The 20,218-nt window shown below is 37.8% G+C and overlaps 1 protein-coding gene across 18 annotated transcripts in view; it reads left to right on the top strand.

Annotated features, from left to right (window-relative positions):
* rictor (rapamycin-insensitive companion of Tor) overlaps positions 1 to 20,218 on the top strand; it is a 152,828-nt gene that overhangs the window by 11,449 nt on the left and 121,161 nt on the right. For 10 of the 18 annotated variants that reach the window (XM_067786018.1, XM_067786013.1, XM_067786012.1 and 7 more), the window contains exons 2-3: positions 5,588 to 5,751; positions 8,613 to 8,935. The exons of 2 other annotated variants lie outside the window; for them this stretch is intronic. In XM_067786018.1, coding sequence (XP_067642119.1) covers positions 8,887 to 8,935 — 49 coding nt within the window. In that variant the 5' untranslated portion in view covers positions 5,588 to 5,751; positions 8,613 to 8,886. The remainder of the gene's footprint in view (positions 1 to 5,587; positions 5,752 to 8,612; positions 8,936 to 20,218) is intronic. 6 more of the 18 variants (XM_067786019.1, XM_067786017.1, XM_067786014.1 and 3 more) reach the window with 4 other exon arrangements.

Here is a 20,218-nt window from a genome sequence, read left to right as displayed (position 1 = left end):
GAAATGAATATTCACGTGTTCTCATCCCGTTGACGTTTTCCATTATTCTGGAAGTTCGGCATGCATAATTTAGAGGGTTGTCTCTCTAACTGCTACATGTCTACATAACTGCTTTTGAATTCTACTACGATAGGTGTAGATTTTACTATACGTTTAGAAATATAATACCTATATATAACCCCTACTCGAATTGTTTGCCAAAAAAAATTACGTAACTTTGTATACCCTAACAGAGTTCAGACGCCCATTAACTGTGCGGTTTCTTTGCAAACTTTTGTAGTAGTTTAGAAATAGGAGGTAAACTAAACAATTTTCAATTTCCGTATAAGTACTAATATGGTAAATTTATTAAATATACCATTATCTATAAGTGGGGATGAATAAAGGAAATCGAACATGCGAACATGTTTCGAATATTCCAAATTAACGGTTATCCGGAACGATATATGAATACTCAAACTGAAGTGAGCTTTCCGAAGTTTCAGAATAAATAGGTAAATGCACTCCGTGTGTCGCAATCCCGTACATAAGCTGAACCCTTTGTAGGATTCTTATTGTTTTTATTTACCTTTGTATTTTAGTTACTTTGAACTTTGTAATTATACTCAGTTGAGCAGAGCTCACATATATAAAGGAATCGAGATAGATACAGACTTCCATATATCAAAATAATCAGGATCGAAAAAAAATTTGATTGAGCCATGTCCGTCCGTCCGTCCGTCCGTTAACACGATAACTTGAGTAAATTTTGAGGTATCTTGATGAAATTTGGTATGTAGGTTCCTGAGCACTCATCTCAGATCGCTATTTAAAATGAACGATATCGGACTATAACCACGCCCACTTTTTCGATATCGAAAAATTCGAAAAACCGAAAAAGTGCGATAATTCATTACAAAAGACAGATAAAGCGACGAAACTTGGTAGATGAGTTGAACTTATGACGCAGAATAGAAAATTAGTAAAATTTTGGACAATGGGCGTGGCACCGCCCACTTTTAAAAGAAGGTAATTTAAAACTTTTGCAAGCTGTAATTTGGCAGTCGTTGAAGATATCATGATGAAATTTGGCAGAAACGTTACTCCTATTACTATATGTACGCTTAATAAAAATTAGCAAAATCGGAGAAGGACCACGCCCACTTTAAAAAAAAAAAATTTTTTTTAAGTAAAATTTTAACAAAAAATTTAATATCTTTACAGTATATAAGTAAATTTTGTGAACATTCAACTCCAGTAATGACGTGGTGCAACAAAATACAAAAATAAAAGGAAATTTCAAAATGGGCGTGGCTCCGCCCTTTTTCATTTTATTTGCCTAGGATACTTTTAACGCCATAAGTCGAACAAAAATTAACCAATCCTTTTGAAATTTGGTAGGGGCATAGATTTTATGACGTTAACTCTTTTCTGTGATGGGGCGGAATCGGTTGATGCCACGCCCAGTTTTTATACACAGTCGTCCGTCTGTCCTTCCGCATGGCCGTTAACACGATAACTTGAGCAAAAATCGATATATCTTTTATGAGCTTAGTTCACGTGCTTACTTGAACTCACTTTATCTTGGTATGAAAAATGAACGAAATCCGACTATGACCATGCCCACTTTTTCGATATCGAAAATTACGAAAAATGAAAAAAATGCCATAATTCTATACCAAATACGAAAAAAGGGATGAAACATGGTAAGGTAATTGGATTGTTTTATTGACGCGAAATATAACTTTAGAAAAAACTTTATAAAATGGTTGTGACACCTACCATATTAAGTAGAAGAAAATGAAAAAGTTCTGCAGGGCGAAATAAAAAACCCTTAAAATCTTGGCAGGTATTACATATATAAATAAATTAGCGGTATCCAACAGATGATGTTCTGGGTCACCCTGGTCCACATTTTGGTCGATATCTGGAAAACGTCTTCACATATACAACTACCACCACTCCCTTTTAAAACTCTCATTAATGCCTTTAATTTGATACCCATATCGTACAAACTCATTCTAGAGTCACCCCTGGTCCACCTTTATGGCGATATCTCGAAAAGGCGTCCACCTATAGAACTAAGCCCCACGCCCTTTTAAAATACTCATTAACACCTTTCATTTGATACCCATATCGTACAAACATATTCTGAAGTCACCCCTGGTCCACCTTTATGGCGCTATCTCGAAAAGGCGAACACCTCTAGAACGAAGGCCCACTCCCTTTTAAAAATACTCATTAACACCTTTCATTTGTTACCCATATCGCACAAACAAAGTATAGAGTCACCCCTGGTCCACCTTTATTGCGATACCTCGAAAAGGCGTCCATCTATAGAACTAAGGCCCACTCCCTTTTAAAATACTCATTAACTCTTTTCGTTTGATGCCCATATTGTACAAACATATTCTAGGGTCACCCCTGGCCCACCTTTATGGCGATATCTCGAAACGGCGTCCACCTATGGAACTAAGGATTACTCCCTTTTAAAAAACTCATTAACACCTTTCTTTTGATACCCATATTGTACAAATTCTAGGGTCACCCCTGCTCCACCTTTATGGCGACATCTCGAAACGGCGTCCACCTATGGAACTAAGGATTACTCCCTTTTAAAATACTCATTAACACCTTTCTTTTGATACCCATATTGTACAAACAAATTCTAGGGTCACCCCTGGTCCACCTTTATGGCGATATCTCGAAAATGCGACCACTTATACAACAACCACCACTCCCTTTTAAAACCCTCATTAATACCTTTAATTTGATACCCATAGCGTACAAACACATTCTAGAGTTACCCCTGGTCCACTTTTATGGCGATATTTCGAAACGGCATCCACCTATAGAACTAAGGCCCACTCCCTTTTAAAATACTCATTAACACCATTCGTTTGATGCCCATATTGTACAAACAAATTCTAGGGTCACCCCTGGTCCACCTTTATGGCGATATCTCGAAACGGCGTCCACCTATGGAACTAAGGATTACTCCCTTTTAAAATACTCATTAACACCTTTCATTTGATACCCATATCGTACAAACGCATTCTAGAGTCAACCCTGATCCACCTTTATGGCTATATCCCTAAATGGCGTCCACCTATAGAACTATGGCCCACTCCCTCATAAAATACTCTTTAATACCTTTCATTTGATACACATGTCATACAAACACATTCCAGGGTTACCCTAGGTTCATTTTCCTACATGGTTATTTTCCCTTATGTTGTCACCATAGCTCTCAACTGAGTATGTATTGTTCGGTTACACCCGAACTTAACCTTCCTTACTTGTTTTAAAATGTTTTATCAATATTTTAATTTTCAACATTGATTATTAAATTATCAAAAATTTTCATTGTTTGAAGTTGGTAAAATAAAAGAATTAAAAAGATCAAAATAAAATATAATCCAAAATACGTTTTAAGAAAAAGAATTTTTAATTATAACCTACAACTGGCGAGTAGTAATGTAGGGTTCTTATTATTTTTATTTAACTTTGTATTTTAGTTACTTTGAACTGTGTAATTTTAAAATGTTTTATCAATATTATAATTTTCAATATTGATTATTCAATTATCAAAAATTTTCATTGTTTGAAGTTGGTAAAATAAAAGAATTAAAAAGATCAAAATAAAATATAATCCAAAATACGTTTTAAGAAAAAGAATTTTTAATTATAACCTACAACTGGCGAGTAGTAATGTAGGGTTCTTATTATTTTTATTTAACTTTGTATTTTAGTTACTTTGAACTGTGTAATTTTAAAATGTTTTATCAATATTATAATTTTCAATATTGATTATTCAATTATCAAAAATTTTCATTGTTTGAAGTTGGTAAAATAAAAGAATTAAAAAGATCAAAATAAAATATAATCCAAAATACGTTTTAAGAAAAAGAATTTTTAATTATAACCTACAACTGGCGAGTAGTAATGTAGGGTTCTTATTATTTTTATTTAACTTTGTATTTTAGTTACTTTGAACTGTGTAATTTTAAAATGTTTTATCAATATTATAATTTTCAATATTGATTATTCAATTATCAAAAATTTTCATTGTTTGAAGTTGGTAAAATAAAAGATTTAAAAAGATCAAAATAAAATATAATTCAAAATACGTTTTAAGAAAAAGAATTTTTAATTATAACCTACACCCTTCTATCAAAGTAAAATCCTGGAGCCGTATCGTGACACACGATCCGTGATCGAATACCATTTTTAAATTACAATAGATCCAAAATTGTTACTCGGCTAAATGAAAAATGTGAAGTAGAGACAAAGCGAACTCCTTTTTGTGAGTATATGTCGACTGCTGAGTTGAGTATCACCCTAAATCGGCTGCCAATTCTAACTCGACCTATCTCAATGCCCTATCACAGATTTCTTGTCATAAACGCCCTACTTCCGGTCAAAATGTATTGAATTTATGCTAAGATGGGGTGGTTTTAAAACAAAAACTGAGATAGTGTTTTTGAATAAAACTCTTTTAAGTACGGTCTTTTTCAAACAAATTCTGAAATAATGACAAATATGGCGTAAATAATTAATAATTTTCTCAAAACCTGTTGGCATTCAATACGTGTAGTACTTTTTTTGCTACAATTTTCGCTGAAGGGGATTGAATTATTCCTCGATTTCCTTCTTAAAAGCAACCTGTCCTGAATTTTAAATTTGGGAGTGTCAAAGATTTGCTCTTATGTTTAGTTTATTCAGTCTATGATCACAAAATCTTACAGACTAGATAGAAAAATAAATAAAAAAAATTTAAAACAAAATATAAAGCCAACAAATTTTAAATAACTAATATATCAGTAGTAGAAGATAATGTCAAATTAAGCAAATATAAATAGCTGACTTTAAGGTGTCTCTGGACAAAGAGAAATCAATATTTACAACCTTTGAGAGTCTATTAAGTTCGATGAGGGCGCGGAAGATTCGTTTAAATTGGATTGGATTTAATTGAACCGACTAGCAGACAAATAAAACATTAGGAATGAGCGAAAAGTTCTTAGGGGCACATTAAACGGAATGTTGCCAAGAAGAGCTGGACTGTCCAAAGAGCCTGCAAGGAGCTCATAGACAAACAAGTCTAGCTGCACCGTTCTCCTTGTTTCAAGTGATTGCAAATTGCTAAGTTTGCAACGAGAGGGATAAGATGGCAACGGATCGTCAAAATTTATAGAGCATAAGGCAAATCGAACAAAGCTTTATTTGAACTCTTCAAATCAAAAGTACTGTGCATTGTGTACAACACAAGTGTGATATCTTAACCGTCTACCGCGACAGGATTATCATGCTGTCTACTTTTAAGCGGCTATTTTCATTGGGTGATATAAAGAGGGGCAATACAGTCGAACCGCCTCCCATTGGTTCTCAACACGCATTTAACAGTTTTCCTATGAAAAAAAATTTTGAAAGTGTCACCTTTCGTATGGCACGTCGATATATTCTCAAACGAAAAGTGCTTGATAATCGATCGAAGTATCTAGCCACCAAAACAACCAAAACTCGTTCTCTGTAAAATCCGACGTCATTTTTAGTTTGTGTTTGCCTAAATTATCCGCTAGCAAGTTAACAAGACGCTCTTCTCTATCAGGCAATTTTTGAGCCCCACTCTGCAATTTGACTGCAGTGAAAAAGAAAGAAAAATACCAAAATCTTGACTACTTGGCTAAAAAGGAGCAATATTTACAATGGGGTTGGAAAGGACCATTTTTGGTCCAAATGGACAAAAGTGGCAACAGTGGATGAGATTAAGAGGTAAATATGCAAGTGCAAAATTAAAAAAAGATTTGGTAAAACATGTGAATTGTTCAAATGTTCAGTAATAATATTTCCGTCATTTCATCTGATACATATACACATACATATGTACATATATATGTCATATGCAGTTGTGATTTATGAATGAATTGAAAAAATGTTTATGTGGAAAATTGTTACTAATATTTTTAATTTTTTATTGAGATAACTTAACATCGTGTGGAATGCAAAATATAAAAAGTCATTACTCCAAAATAAACAATAAATTTGTACAAATAAATATGTAGCTTTGCTCCAATAAAAAATACCAAATAAATAAAGGAATACTCTTAACATTTTTAATGCAGTTTCGACATTTAGGGCCGGTTTTTCAATACAAGTTCAACTCAGTTTGTCAGTTAAACTATGCTTAAACTTATTCTGCAGTTTTTCAGTCTACTTTAACTGAAGTTTAAGCTAAGCTTAAGCGGCCGATCTGCCAGGTTTAAACCAGGGATGCACCTTAACGTTAAGCTAATCGTTTATCAAAAAATTTCCACCGTTTCTGTTGAAACACTTCGAAATATTATCGATAAAGAAATTATCAAGATAAATTGTATCTCGTTTTTAACCGAAACGAAAAGCTTTCGTTATCGTTGAAAACGTTAACAAAAACGTGATACTTTATGTTTCAATTGTGCTGGCAATGCTATAGCCATGGTGAAGCCGTAAGGTGGTAACAGCAAGCGGACATACACACACAAACTGCATGCAATTTGTTTGCGTAACTGAGAAATGTTCGTACTGTCCAAATTCATGAGAAAAATTGCAATCAGCTTGGCTAATGCTTTCACCTTTAATGACTCCGCCATCAATCAGCTTTGTCAGCATAGTTTGAAATTAATAATCAACATAAACGATTTGATTTCGTTTTGATATGGCAGAAAACGAAACAAAATCATTTCGTTAATTTGACGTTCTTAACATTAATAAACGAAACGAAATGACTTTGTTTCGTTCACTAACGTTAATTATCATAACGAAATGATATCGGTTCGTTGGTTAAGCATGCCTGGTTTAAACTCTAACTTAACCTGTCAGTTATTTGTATTCGTACGAAATGGCGTCGAATATACCCAACAAGCATTTAGGCTTGAGTATCATTAGAGCTCATGTTGATAACTAGGCATACTCCTAAAATCTCGAGAGTTTTTTCGAAACAGTGGCTGAACTCGAGAATCATAGCGTACTCAGCAAAAGAGGAAACTTTTTATAAAGCAAAATTGCTATTACTTACGTTGAAAAAATGTAATTAACAATTTGTGGTTCTCTAACTGGACTCAAATGTAAGATTTAATGATGTTGATGTGGGATCTTCGGTGTGGTAGGCGGAGCACGCTACCATTACACCACGGCAGCCGCCTATATAATTTATTCTTAATTAATTACGCTTCATTACTGCTATCAGCCAGGTGTTTATTTCTCACAATAAACAGCGGTTCGTTTTGGTGGTACCTCCTTGGAGATTTTTTTCAACTCCATCTGAACTCGATATATAATGTAAGATATCAACTGGAGAAATGGGTTGAATATTCATTTGAGAACTGTACATTTCTTAAAATCTCCCGAAATTAGAATAACAATTGGAAAATATTAATGACGTTGGAGATCAACTGGAAAACTTTTATAATTTATTTAATAATTTGGGAAAAATTTAAACAACGTGACATCAGGACGGACAAGGGGACAGCTGTTTCGATTATACCTTGCAAATCTCTTCAAAGCCTTTTCTCCCGGGAGTGGGAGTCGAACCCGCACTCCTACGATAGTTGAAATGGTTATAAACACATTCAGCTACGTCATGCCTTAGTTGTTGTAAAGTTTTTCCCAATTGCCTTCTTTTTGCATATTTTAATCTTTTACACATTGCATACTTCGTATGCAATTATGTGTTAAAGCTATGCTTGGTACGGCGGTTTTCAAAGAAACTTTGGTTTTGTTGCTGTTTTTGTTCTATTTATAGAACTACAACGAATTAACCAATTTTGTCTGTTTGTATGATTTTAATCGGGGATTGCCCGTATTGCTTTTGTTTTTTTGTTTTTTGTTTTTTTTTTTAAATGTATGAAAACATTTATTTGAAGCAATTTTTTAATTTTATAATTTATTTAATAATTTGGGAACAATTTTTTTAATTTTTCCCAAATTATTAAATAAATTATAAAATTAAAAAATTGCTTCAAATAAATGTTTTGATACATTTAAAAAAAAAAAAAAAGCAATACGGGCAATCCCCGATTAAAATCAGGAAAACTTTTAATTTTACAAAATTTCTCAAAGGTTGCATAGTGAATGTAGTATGAAGTTGGATATCAACTCGAGAACTATCTGGTTTAAGAAAAATTAAATAATGATGTTGGAACTAGATATATATTTAGCCGGAGAATTTTTTTCCATGCTTGTTGGGTAAACAAATTCCAGCTATTGTCGTATCTAAAATTATCTAGATAATAAAAAAACCAATGTTGCCGCACAAAACAGCCCAACCCCAAGGGTGGCTTTAAACTGTGACTGAGAAACTGCTCAGTAGTTTAACTGGAGTTTAAATTTGACTAGAGTTTAAACAAGCTTAGTTTAAGCTTAGCTTAACCAACCACTTATAAACCGGGCCTTAGAGAGATACTTTGAAAAAGTGATATTAAAAAAATGTGTTGTGCTATGCACGCAAGTGAAAATGCACGAGGGTAAAAAAGGCAGAAAAGTGCAACAGAATTAAATAAATTTATTGTGGAAATTTAACGTTATGTTTCAAACAAACCGCTCAAACCACTCTGATTTAATGATAAATTCGAGTAAATTTCTATATATTTATTATTTAGTAGATTTGAACAACAGTACTTTGTATACGTAAATATATGAATTGAAATATACTTTAACAAATGTACTTACACACGTGAAATATTGAATGCTAAAAGTGCATATTGCACAAATTTATCAAAAATTGTTTATATACAACGCGTGCGAAATGTGCATCATCTATGCTTAGATAAGAAAATCTCTAATAGCATATGTAGTGGAAATCATAAAAATCAACCATTCAATTTATTGCAAATTTAAGTACAACTTTATACAAAAAAAATACTAAATGCAGTTATGGCTTCGAGTTGGCGATATCCAAATAGAACCAAATATCGTGCTCAAGGTAAGAATAAAAAGCAAAAAACTGTAACCTTATATAACACTTATTTCATATGGCCTAAAGTCTTAGGGCATCAGACCTTAATTCTATAAGGAATATAAGTTGTATCAGGGGCGGATCCAGAGAGATATTTTGAGGGTGAAACTTCACGAAAAAAATCAGACTTTTTCGGTAGCCTCTTTCAACTTGATCGGAGGTAGCGTGTAGCGTTTTTTTGCTATAGCCTATGAAAGTCGAATGAAAAAAAATTGGAAAAAATTCATCGGTCCTTCGTCAGCCTATTCGTCCGAGGAGTCATTCACATATATAGCAAATTTGAAAAAAAAGGCAAATAAACATTTCGAAAAAGCTAGTGTCCCAGGTTTTAGAAGCTTACACAAGAAAAATATATTATATTTCATTAAAAACAAACGAACCAGTTTGTATTTCGATAAGTTTTTTGAATTTCATTAAGATACCTCAAGATTTACTCAAGTTATGGTGTTTACGGACAAACGGACGGACGGACGGACATGGCTAAATAAAATTTCTTTTTTCGCCTAGATCATTTTGATATATAGAAGTCTATATCTATCTCGAGTAGTTTATTCCGTTACGGGGTACAGTTATGCGAACAAAATTAATATACTCTGTGAGCTCTGCTCAGCTGAGTATAACAAAAATTTGTATTTTATTGTTCTAAATCGTTTGTCCGCCGTTTGCCCATCGTTTATCCATGTTTTTCTAGGAAAAATTTGCGTTTGATGTGAAGTTAGCTCCTAAATTTGGAGGTTCGTTTACTTCGATTTTGTTGTGCATTTATTTACTAGCAGCTTAGTGACCTATCGAAACTGCTAATATTATTAATTATTAATATTATTAACAATAAGTTGTAATGCAAGTGCACTGTGAGTCAAAACCGACCCGAGGCGTAAAATTATGGAGTCTCCTTTTCGTTTTATGTGCTATGTTTTAATCATATTTTATATTAAAACCATGGGAACATCTTAAAGCGTAACATCCTTCCTCGTAAAAAATACAAATACGATGTCACGCGGCTTTGCTGTATACTTTCAAAGGAGTGGGAATTTCAATAAGGTTATTTTACAAACGGTGATTAGCAATGCTATTGGATGGCATAGAAAGAGGAGAAATAAATAATGCACTATTTCTGCCACTCGCACAACCTTAATTCTCAGCAGTATCAACTTTGTTGTTGGGTGACTGCAGAGATGCCATTATTTGATTTTTTAAACGGGAATTGTTTAGACAGATTTTTTAGTTTATTGTCAAAAGCACTAGTTAGTATTTCGAACCTTTGGTTCGGGTCCACAAAAATCGCGTCTAAAGCTTAACCGTGCTTATCCGACATGTCCACGCACTCTTCACAAAAATAAAGCATATGACGACTGTACTTAACAGTTCTTATGTCATAATCAGAGATGGCTTTACTACAGACTCTATGAGATGATTTTTTACTAAACCCACTGCACGGTATTATATGATCATCACAAAACCGATAGATTTCTGTCAATGAATGAGCCGGTCAGTCAATCGGAGATAGTGAACCCTGCCCCTAAAGAAGCTGATTTAAATCCTTTTTCGAGCCTTTTTCATTAGTTACTTGATTTCTTCGGCCTACGGTTTAGACAGTTTCGGTGACAACTGATAACTGTATGTGGCGGCTGAGTTTTCGAGCAATGTAAGAGAAAGTGAATATTTTTTGCACTGTAGGTGTGAAATTGTTTTATAACCTTCAGATTTGTTTTTCTTAATTGCTCTCAATATGCGGGACTGGCTCACCTTGCAGCTGGTATCGGCGACATTTGAGGAAGTTCTGGTAAGGCGTTGTTAATTTTACACCTCTGGCAAGATTTTCGTATTTTATTGTACAATACTCGTAGACGCGGAATACAATATTTGCCTTTCACATTATTAATGACTGTTTCGTGTGCCATATGATGGTTCTTTTCGTCGTAATCTCTAACGATCAGAAACGTTATGTAGCTTTCTCTCGGCAGTACGATGGTATCCGTGTGCTCGTTAATTGAATCTAATCTGCTTCGTATGCGCAGAATACGCTTGTCGTCGAGATAAGCGTTAAGCGGATATAATTTGCTTTGCTTGCTTAGCGTGTGACCCGCATACAGTACATTAATTTCCGATGAGTAAATTTCAGCTTGTGCTTGTTTGAAGAGAATATTTTCGGCGGAATCAATCATATCTGGTGTAACTTCTTTTGGCATGATGCGCCTTATTCGTATGGATTTTAACCTGAATATGTACAAGATGAAGGTCGCAACTGCTCTATATAGATTGCGCCACTTTGAAAAATACTCAACATTGAGAGCTATTGGTGCGACTTTATAGATTACGCATACCCACTTTCGAAGCTCGGTGGTATCTAATACCTCGCTATGCATATCGGAACTCGGCTACATGCTACTATGTAGAAATAAGAAATTAGGCCCTTTCAGCCACTGTTTGTCATCGACCGCGCTGTTGATTTTTGTGGCTAGATCGGCTATGTTCAGCTTCGTAGGAACCCAGCGCCACTGTTTGCTGTCGGAACTCTCTAGGATCTCTCCGCCGCGATGCATTACAAATTGCTGAAAGCTGCGTGGGTCCATATTAAGCCATTGCAGTACGGTTTTGGAATCTGACCAATACGTGGTGTTTCGGTGTTCAAGCCCACGTATTTTTATTACCTTTTGCGTCAAGCGTACTCCCACTACGGCGGCTTGCAGTTCCAAATGAGGAATGGAGATTGGTTTTAATGGAGCGACTTTACTTTTTGCCGCTATCAATGACACGTCGTCGTCGTCTCCTTGGCGTACCCTCACATAGCAAACTGCAGCATAGGCATGTTCGCTGGCATCAACGAACGTATGAATGCCGACGTCGGTAGCGAATTTCAAATTACGTGAGTAGCATCTCGTAATTTCCACCGCTTCAATCAGTGGTAAAAGTTGCCTCCATTTTAACCAGTCTTCGTATAGTGTCTCGGGAAGTTCTTCATCCCACCCAATATTTGCTCGCCAGACTCGTTGGATCAATATTTTTAGCCCCACTGTATAGCGTGCTAACAGCCCCAAAGGATTGAAAACCGACACCAGTACTTGGAGTACTTCCCTTTTAGTTGGAACTACGTCCTGTGTGAACAAATCTCGACGCAGTCGGGTGAACCTGAGAATAAATTTAAAAACGTCAGACTGTGGTTCCAATACATACCTAGTATTTTTTCGGTTTCTCCAAACTCGACTGATGTTTGCACGCCTGGGTTGCCGCCAAGTAGCTTTGCTAGAACAACTACTGAATTTGATGCCCAATTACGTATTTCGAATCCGCCGGCTAGATGGACTTTACGGACTTGTTCCGCTACCTCCAAGGCTGCCTCGTCGTTGTCTTCCGTGTCAATGTAATCGTCGACATAATGCGCATTGTTGATGGCTTCATATGCGCGTGGATATATGTTGCGATACTCCTCTGCATTTTTATTTCGGACATAATGGGCGATACAGGGCCCACAACTTATGCCGAAAGTCATTGCGCGCATAACGTATACCTTTGTTTGGTTGTTCGACTTATCGTACCACATGAACCGTTGCGCGTGCATGTCTTCATCGCGGATGTTGATTCTGTGAAACATCTCCGCGATGTCACCGCACACGGCCACCTGACCAACTCTGAATGCTAGAAGTACCTCGACAAGTGGTTTTAGTAAATCCGGCCCGGTTAGCGAAAAATCATTTAATGATTTGCCATGAGACTTTGCGGCAGCGTCCCACACAAGTCGCACCTTATTTTGTTTATTGGGATTAAGAGCTATAAATATCGGTAAATACAAAGTGCGGTCAGGCTTAACTGCCATTTCGTTTTCTGATAGTTGTAGCGCATATCCCTTTCGAATTAGATTGTCTATTTGATCGTTGATTTTATCATACATTTCTGGCTGTCGACTGATTTTGTTTTTTAAACATGTAAGACGGTTTAATGCGTTCGTGTAGCTTTCGGGTAGCGACTCGTTTTCGTTGCGCCACAAAAGGCCAATTTCAAAACGTCCATCTGTTTTTGTGCAAGTTCGACCTAGAATTTCCATAGCCTTCTTATCATCATTAGACTGCAGATTGTGTGGTTTTACTGCGTCTAGGTTAAAACTATCTTTAACGACGTCGTTGAGCTCTTGCCACCCACAATCACAGTGATGCATCGTCACGTAGCTCGCTGCATTCGAAGTGCCTTGAACGCACCATCCCAACAAACATTTTGACGCGATAGGTTCGCTTCGCTTGCCTTCGCGTATTTTACGCGGAACAACAATTTTCCAATTATCGGTGCCGATGAGCAGCATCGGTCGAATGTCCGAATATGACGGCAGAGGAATACCTCTTAGGTGCGAATACTTAGATTGAAGCTCTTCTGCGTTCATGGATTGCTTGGGCAAAGCGATGTTTTCAACCGTATGCACGTCATCGAAAGTATTGTGTACTATGATTGCCGCTCTGATGCGTACTTACAACTGTTTGATCATTGGTCTTGTTTTCAGATTTTTGTGTACGATCGCTGTGAAGCAACGGGTGATGTTTTAACATACAGCCATTAACGCCGCACTTCTTTTTTGAAAAACAACTTTTGCGGTGACTTTTGAGACACGTATAACAAGCCTTATTGGCCTTTACCATGTTCCACCTTTCTTTTTCCGATGCGTTTTGAAATTGTGTACAGTGCGCAGCGGAATGGTCCGATGCGCCACACGCAATATATTTCATGGTCTGCTTTGGTTGAGACTCGATAACGTTACTTTGAACCTCTTTAGACTGAGTCTTTGATCCGCGGCTGTCGTTGCTACTGTGCGTGTTTATTGAGCCCGTTTTGTACATAAACGCTGGCGACACAACTGTTGATGCCCCTTCGGCTATACGATACAACCAATCGCTGAATACCTTGATGGATGGTGAAACATTGTCGCGAGGATACATCGCCCAGTTGAGGTGATTTGGAAATTTGTCTACAAGTTCTTTTACCAGCATTGGGTTGTTTAGATGTGCTTCGAGTTTGCACGTCTCCATTGTCGCGCAGATGTTACGCACCGCGAGTGCAAATTCTATAAGTGACTCAAGTTTATCTTTCGGACAAGGAAGCTTTCGTACCTTGTCGATCATCCTCTCCAAGATGTGTTCTGGCCTACCAAAAAACATTTTTAATGTGTTTATGACATCCGGAACCATCGTCGGCAAGAGAAGTTTATCTTTCACCAAATCATGTGCCCGCCCTTTTAGACACCTTTGTAGCCGGAGCATGTTTTCGACATCTGAAAACCCAGTGACGGATGTGCTGTGGTCGAATGTACCTATAAACATCGGCCACTCTTCCGGGTCACCACTGAACGTTGGTAAGTCTTTGGGGATGGCTTGTCTTGCAGCTATTTGAGCACTTGATGGCCCATTGTTTGATGCATGTTGCATCGATGATAAAAGATTCGACGTTGATAAACCAGCGTTGTTCATCTGTGAAAGTATGTTATATTTTTGTTCTATAAATCGTTCCTCGGCGGCTCTTCGCTCTTCGACCATGGCCAGCATGAGCCTTTGTTGATCACCAGGTTCGTTCATAGCATGGCGTGGTACTGCGGCTAATTTTAGTGAGCTAGTATCTCTCTGATTTTCGAGGTTGGCATTAATCGATGTGGTCGCTGGTGCTGGTGTAGCAGCCGATGTTGTTGTTATTGTTGTAGTTGCTGGCTGCATTGCGTTTGCAGAAGTGTGTGGTGCGTCCACACTAGGTGCCTGAGTACAGGAAGCACAACTCCAGTCGCGATCTTGCACGCTAGCGTCTACTCCAGCACATTCGAAATTGAACCATAGTTCGCAGTCGTCGCACTGCACCCAATCCTCAGTACCACTAGCATCTGCCTTTTTTCCGCAGACATTGCAAATGCACATGCTTGATGATGAAGTATATTAAGTTGAGACTCCTGAAATACGAACACGCGTTTACAAGCGTTAAATCGCAAATGGATCGATTCGCAAAGAAAATGTATGATTTTAAATGCGGATGCTGTTGATTTTATTGGATTTTATTCTTGCGAATGCCTTCGTCGTTGCCGCTTTTTCTATCAAAGTTTTGGCGGCACGTGCGTTGCCGAAGATTGGTCGGTATAGCTAATCCAAGTAATAATCTCCAATCGCAATTTAAATTTTTAAAGAATTGTTCACGGAGTAAGAGAAGGAATATTGTTTTCAAGCAAGCTAAATTTAACGTTATTATTTATTAATTTACAATAAAATTATTAGCGCAGCAGGCTTTAAAAATTTTAATCTATCTTCTCTCTCTTCTCTCTTTTTATCAAATGACGATGACAATTACCAACTCTTGCCCGAATATGACATTCGTTCAGAGTTGCCTGAGAGAAGATAGACTTTTAGGGTTTCCAAGCCTGCATTAAATAAGTACAAGGTTTAATATTACAAATGAATTCAACTAATATCATGTTCACATTAAGTGTTAATTATGGCGGCAACACCCGCGGTAGGTATGCCTGTCGTAAGAGGCGACTAAAATACCAGATTCAAGGGGTGTGTAGCGTAACCCTTCAGGTTGCCAGCGCAATATATATCTTCTCCAAACCCAATTGTCAACCTCACCTATCCGCGGCGAATCCTGTTTCACTAACAGACGAGGCTCTGGCGACCCAAAGCTCCTCATGGAACTTGGGGGTGGGGAGGGAGGGGATGGCCTGAAGGTTTAATGTGGCCACATAAATCGTTCCCGAGATGGTCGGGCTAGCACCTTAATGGTGCTGTGGTACCGGAGCGTACCGGATCTGTATCCGGCAAAGGACTATCACATCGATAACACTCCCCGAAGCCTTCGGGGAGCAACCTTATCGCTACAACAACAACAACAACAACAATTGTACTCATAGCTGAAATAGTATATGAAACTTACACAGACTTACACGACCACATTTACTTACATATTACATCACGTTACTTTACATATTGCTGTACATAACTGCAGTGAAATCTCGATAACAATTCGCAAAATGAAATTTAAACTGAAACCACTGCTTATTGAGCTATTGGGACATAGAACGGTACTCATCTTTGCACACTGGACATGTTCACCATGTTTAGGCTTGACGAAAACAGTTTCAAAATTAACAAAACAATGTAATTTCATTACACTGAAAGTTGGTAAAATTAACCAAATTTCTGGTCAATTTAACCGAAATTTTCTGTAAATGTTTATACATCGGAAATAGCTGTAGAATCAACTTCGTACAAATTGTTGAAACCAACAGGCAAATCAACAAAGAAAAACATCACGTAAGCCATAGCGCTGTTATCTTAACCATCATTACTGTGACCCTAACAACACCCATAAAAACTGTAAAAATGACAGACTTTCGTCAATATAAGAATAACAGTACAAGTCCGTTGATATATGACAGAGATCTCTGTGGCACCGTGATCATATAAACAAAGTAGTGAGCGCTGTAGGCGTAGTTTTCCCTTTAAAATACAATATTGTTACGAATATTAACAACACTAAGGGGTACTGCCATCTCTAAGCCGATGCTGGGAGTGACTTGTATGCACATCCATAAATCAATCATTATGTATCTACATAAATAATTCAATCATTGTGTCTACACATATGTACGAACAAGCAGCGGAGGAGCAGCGCACAGACACATGCAGATATCTTATCTGAGATATGCAATATAATTGTGGAAGTGTCGCTCACAAACACACGCGCATGAGCTGTGCATCTGTTGTTATAGCTGCGAAACTTATACCAGATAACCAACTAGTAGATTCTAGAACAGAACCGCCTGGAAATATCAACGAGTAAACCGAACAGTATAAAAGGCGACACCGGTAGAGGCGCTACAGTCAGTTTTTGATTAAGCACGCAATCTGTCGGACAATAGTAGAGTTTCAATTAAGCTATCAGTCAGTTTGGTTATTAAGCAAGCTAGTTGCAAAATATAAGTGTTATTGTGAAGTACTTTAATAAAAGCCATTTTTCCATTATTCAATATTGTAGTTATTTATTCAACAGTTTAGCGATACGAACGTTAGCAGAAGATTGCAAATAAGAGGATTTGCAAGTAAATTCGTTACAATTGGTATCAGAAGAGGAATTTTTGAATAAATTCCGAAGACTTCGAATACATCTTGGACATGCCAAAGTTAAGTGAATTGAAGATCCAGCAACTGAAGAAGGAGTTGGAGAGCCGTAGATTGAATACAACCGGCATTAAACTAGAACTTCAGGAACGTCTACGACAGGCAATGGAATTAGAAGGAATTGACGTGGAAGAGTATGTCTTTCATCTTGATGGCGAGGAAGCAACAAAAATGGAAGAGACAGTTACGCAGACAGTTACGAGCACAGACTTGAACATGATTTTGGCTGCAATATCTGCTCAAACATCGACAGTGGCTTCTCAACTGGAATCGCCAGAGACACGTTTAACATCCAAGATGGAAGCACAGGAGACACGTATAACATCAAAGATTGAAGCACAAGAAACACGTATTTCAGAAATGTCGGCACAAATTTCACCACAGATATCATCTCAGATCTCCACACAACTAGAAGAGCAGGCAGTCCGTATATCATCTAAACTGGAAGCGCATATGGAAGAAAAACTAACCCAGTTTCATGAAGGCTTCAGTGGTCAACAGGATAAAATCGAGGCCGAGGTGGATGCTTTGAGAGGACGTAGCGAGCAGTTACAACTAAATCGTCCAACAGTTTCAGCGAGTAATCCAAAGGTAAAAACACCATCCTTTGACGGTTCTGTTCCTTTCCAGGTCTTTAAGCTACAGTTTGAGAAAACCGCAGCAGTGAACAACTGGAATGCGGAAGATAAAGTTGTTGCACTCTTCGTAGCATTGAAAGGACCAGCTGCCGAAATCTTACAGACGATTCCAGAGTACGAACGGAACAGTTATGAAGCATTGATGGCTGCTGTAGAACGACGTTATGGAAGCGAGCATAGAAAACAGATATTCCAAATTGAGCTGCAAAACCGCTACCTAAAAGCAAATGAGACATTGCAGGAGTTTGCTTCAGATATTGAGAGTTGGCTCATCTTGCAAATGCGGACGAACCCGTGGAATACACTGAAAGGGTAAAAATCCAGAGCTTCATAAATAGCATACGAGATGTGGAAACGAAGCGAGCTACATACGCAAACCCAAAGCCAACATTCGCAGAAACGGTATCACATGCTTTGATTCAGGAAACAGCGTCGCTTCTGTGTTAGCCAGTTTTCAAAGCACGTCGTGTGGAAGTAGAAAGGCCAGAGTGGGTAGACGCAATATTGAAGGCGCTGAAAGGATCGCAAAAGCGGAGTGAAAAAGTTATCAAATGCTTCAAATGCGGGAGGGCCGGTCACATTGCACGTCATTGCAATCTTGCTCCTAGTGGTTTCAACAGCATGGGTGGTCTTAATAACAAAGCTGGAGGGGATGAGCAAGAGCGAGTAAGATGTAGAGATCGAGAGCTAGCTCCAGCTATTGAATGTCCTGTGATATCTGTGTCGCAAATTGGTAGAAAATCGAGCAGTCTTACCGTCAGAGGGAATGTGGATGGCAAAGAACATGTACTGACTGTAGATACGGGCGCATCTCATTCCTTAATTCGATCTGACTTGGTCAACAGGAGAGTAAAAACGTTACCTGGAGCAAGGTTGCGTACGGTCACTGGCGAGTATAACCATGTCCAGGGAGAAGTGGTATGTGAAGTCTTGATTGGAAAGGTCACAGTTCTACACAAATTCGTTGTGGCGGAGATCGTTGATGAAGTCATATTGGGAGTGGACTTCTTGGTTGAGCATGAAATCAAGATCGTGATGCGTTATAAGAACCAGGATATACCACTTAACTTCAGTTTGCAGAAAGGGTTCAGTAGTAATCGAGTACTGGTGGAGAAGACTCGACAAAGACCACGAAATTCAAAGGCAAAGGTTGATAGATCGAATGGGCCAAATAAAGCAAAATCAAAAGTACCTGCGAGAGAAACACTGGCATTGACAAAACCTGATGGACGCACAAAAACGAAGTAACGAATTTCTCAGAAAAAATGCGAGGGTAATTTCAAGCCGGAGCGCACTACTGTTGTGAAACGTGGGAACGATACTGATTATGCGAAGCCAATCCGTCAAGCGCTCTACGAAGTAGTTCATTGGCCAAACAACAGAGTGTGAGGGAACGGCCCAGGGTAATGAGTAGTAAGATCAAACACTGGCATGATAAGAACTTTAATTCGGAAGGTTTCTTGGAGGGAGATTTGGTACTGCTATACAACCCTCACCGGCGGAAAGGTGTTCCATCCAAGATTCGGTGCAGTTGGGAAGGCCCGTACAAAGTTGTGAAGATGATCAGTGATACCATCTACCGCATACAAACCATTGGGAAACCACAGAGTAGAAGAGTGGTACATTTGGAGATGCTAGTGGCGTTTAGATCGGGAGATTTGTCTGAGCGGGACGATCAGACTTAGGTGGAGGGCAGTGTTACGAATATTAGCAACACTAAGGGGTACTGCCATCTCTAAGCCGATGCTGGGAGTGTCTTGTATGCACATCCATAAATCAATCATTAGGTATCTACATAAATAATTCAATCATTGTGTCTACACATATGTACGAACACGCAGCGGAGGAGCAGCGCACAGACACATGCAGATATCTTATCTGAGATATGCAATATAATTGTGGAAGTGTCGCTCACAAACACACGCGCATGAGCTGTGCATCTGTAGTTATAGCTGCGAAACTTATACCAGATAACCAACTAGTAGATTCTAGAACAGAACCGCCTGGAAATATCAACGAGTAAACCGAACAGTATAAAAGGCGACACCGGTAGAGGCGCTACAGTCAGTTTTTGATTAAGCACGCAATCTGTCGGGCAATAGTAGAGTTTCATTTAAGCTATCAGTCAGTTTGGTTATTAAGCAAGCTAGTTGCAAAGTATAAGTGTTATTGTGAAGTACTTTAATAAAGGGCATTTTTACATTATTCAATATTGCAGTTATTTATTCAACAGTTTGGCGATACGAACGTTAGCAGAAGATTGCAAATAAGAGGATTTGCAAGTAAATTCGTTACAATATTGACAAAAAATATTGTTAAATCGCCGTTTACACACAAATATTTTTGTTGTCGGCGGGCATCGAGTTTCTTGTCTTTGGGAACTTGTTTTGTACTGTCTTTCTTCTGTTTTCAAACTCTTTTTTGTAAATGTGTTTTATTAAGGACTTTTTTTGTTGATTTTGAACACAGATTGG

This window comes from Eurosta solidaginis, chromosome 4 (genome assembly GCF_040869045.1).
Source record: "Eurosta solidaginis isolate ZX-2024a chromosome 4, ASM4086904v1, whole genome shotgun sequence".
Classification (NCBI taxonomy): Eukaryota; Metazoa; Arthropoda; class Insecta; order Diptera; family Tephritidae; genus Eurosta; species Eurosta solidaginis.
This window is presented reverse-complemented; position numbering and strand designations above follow the sequence as displayed.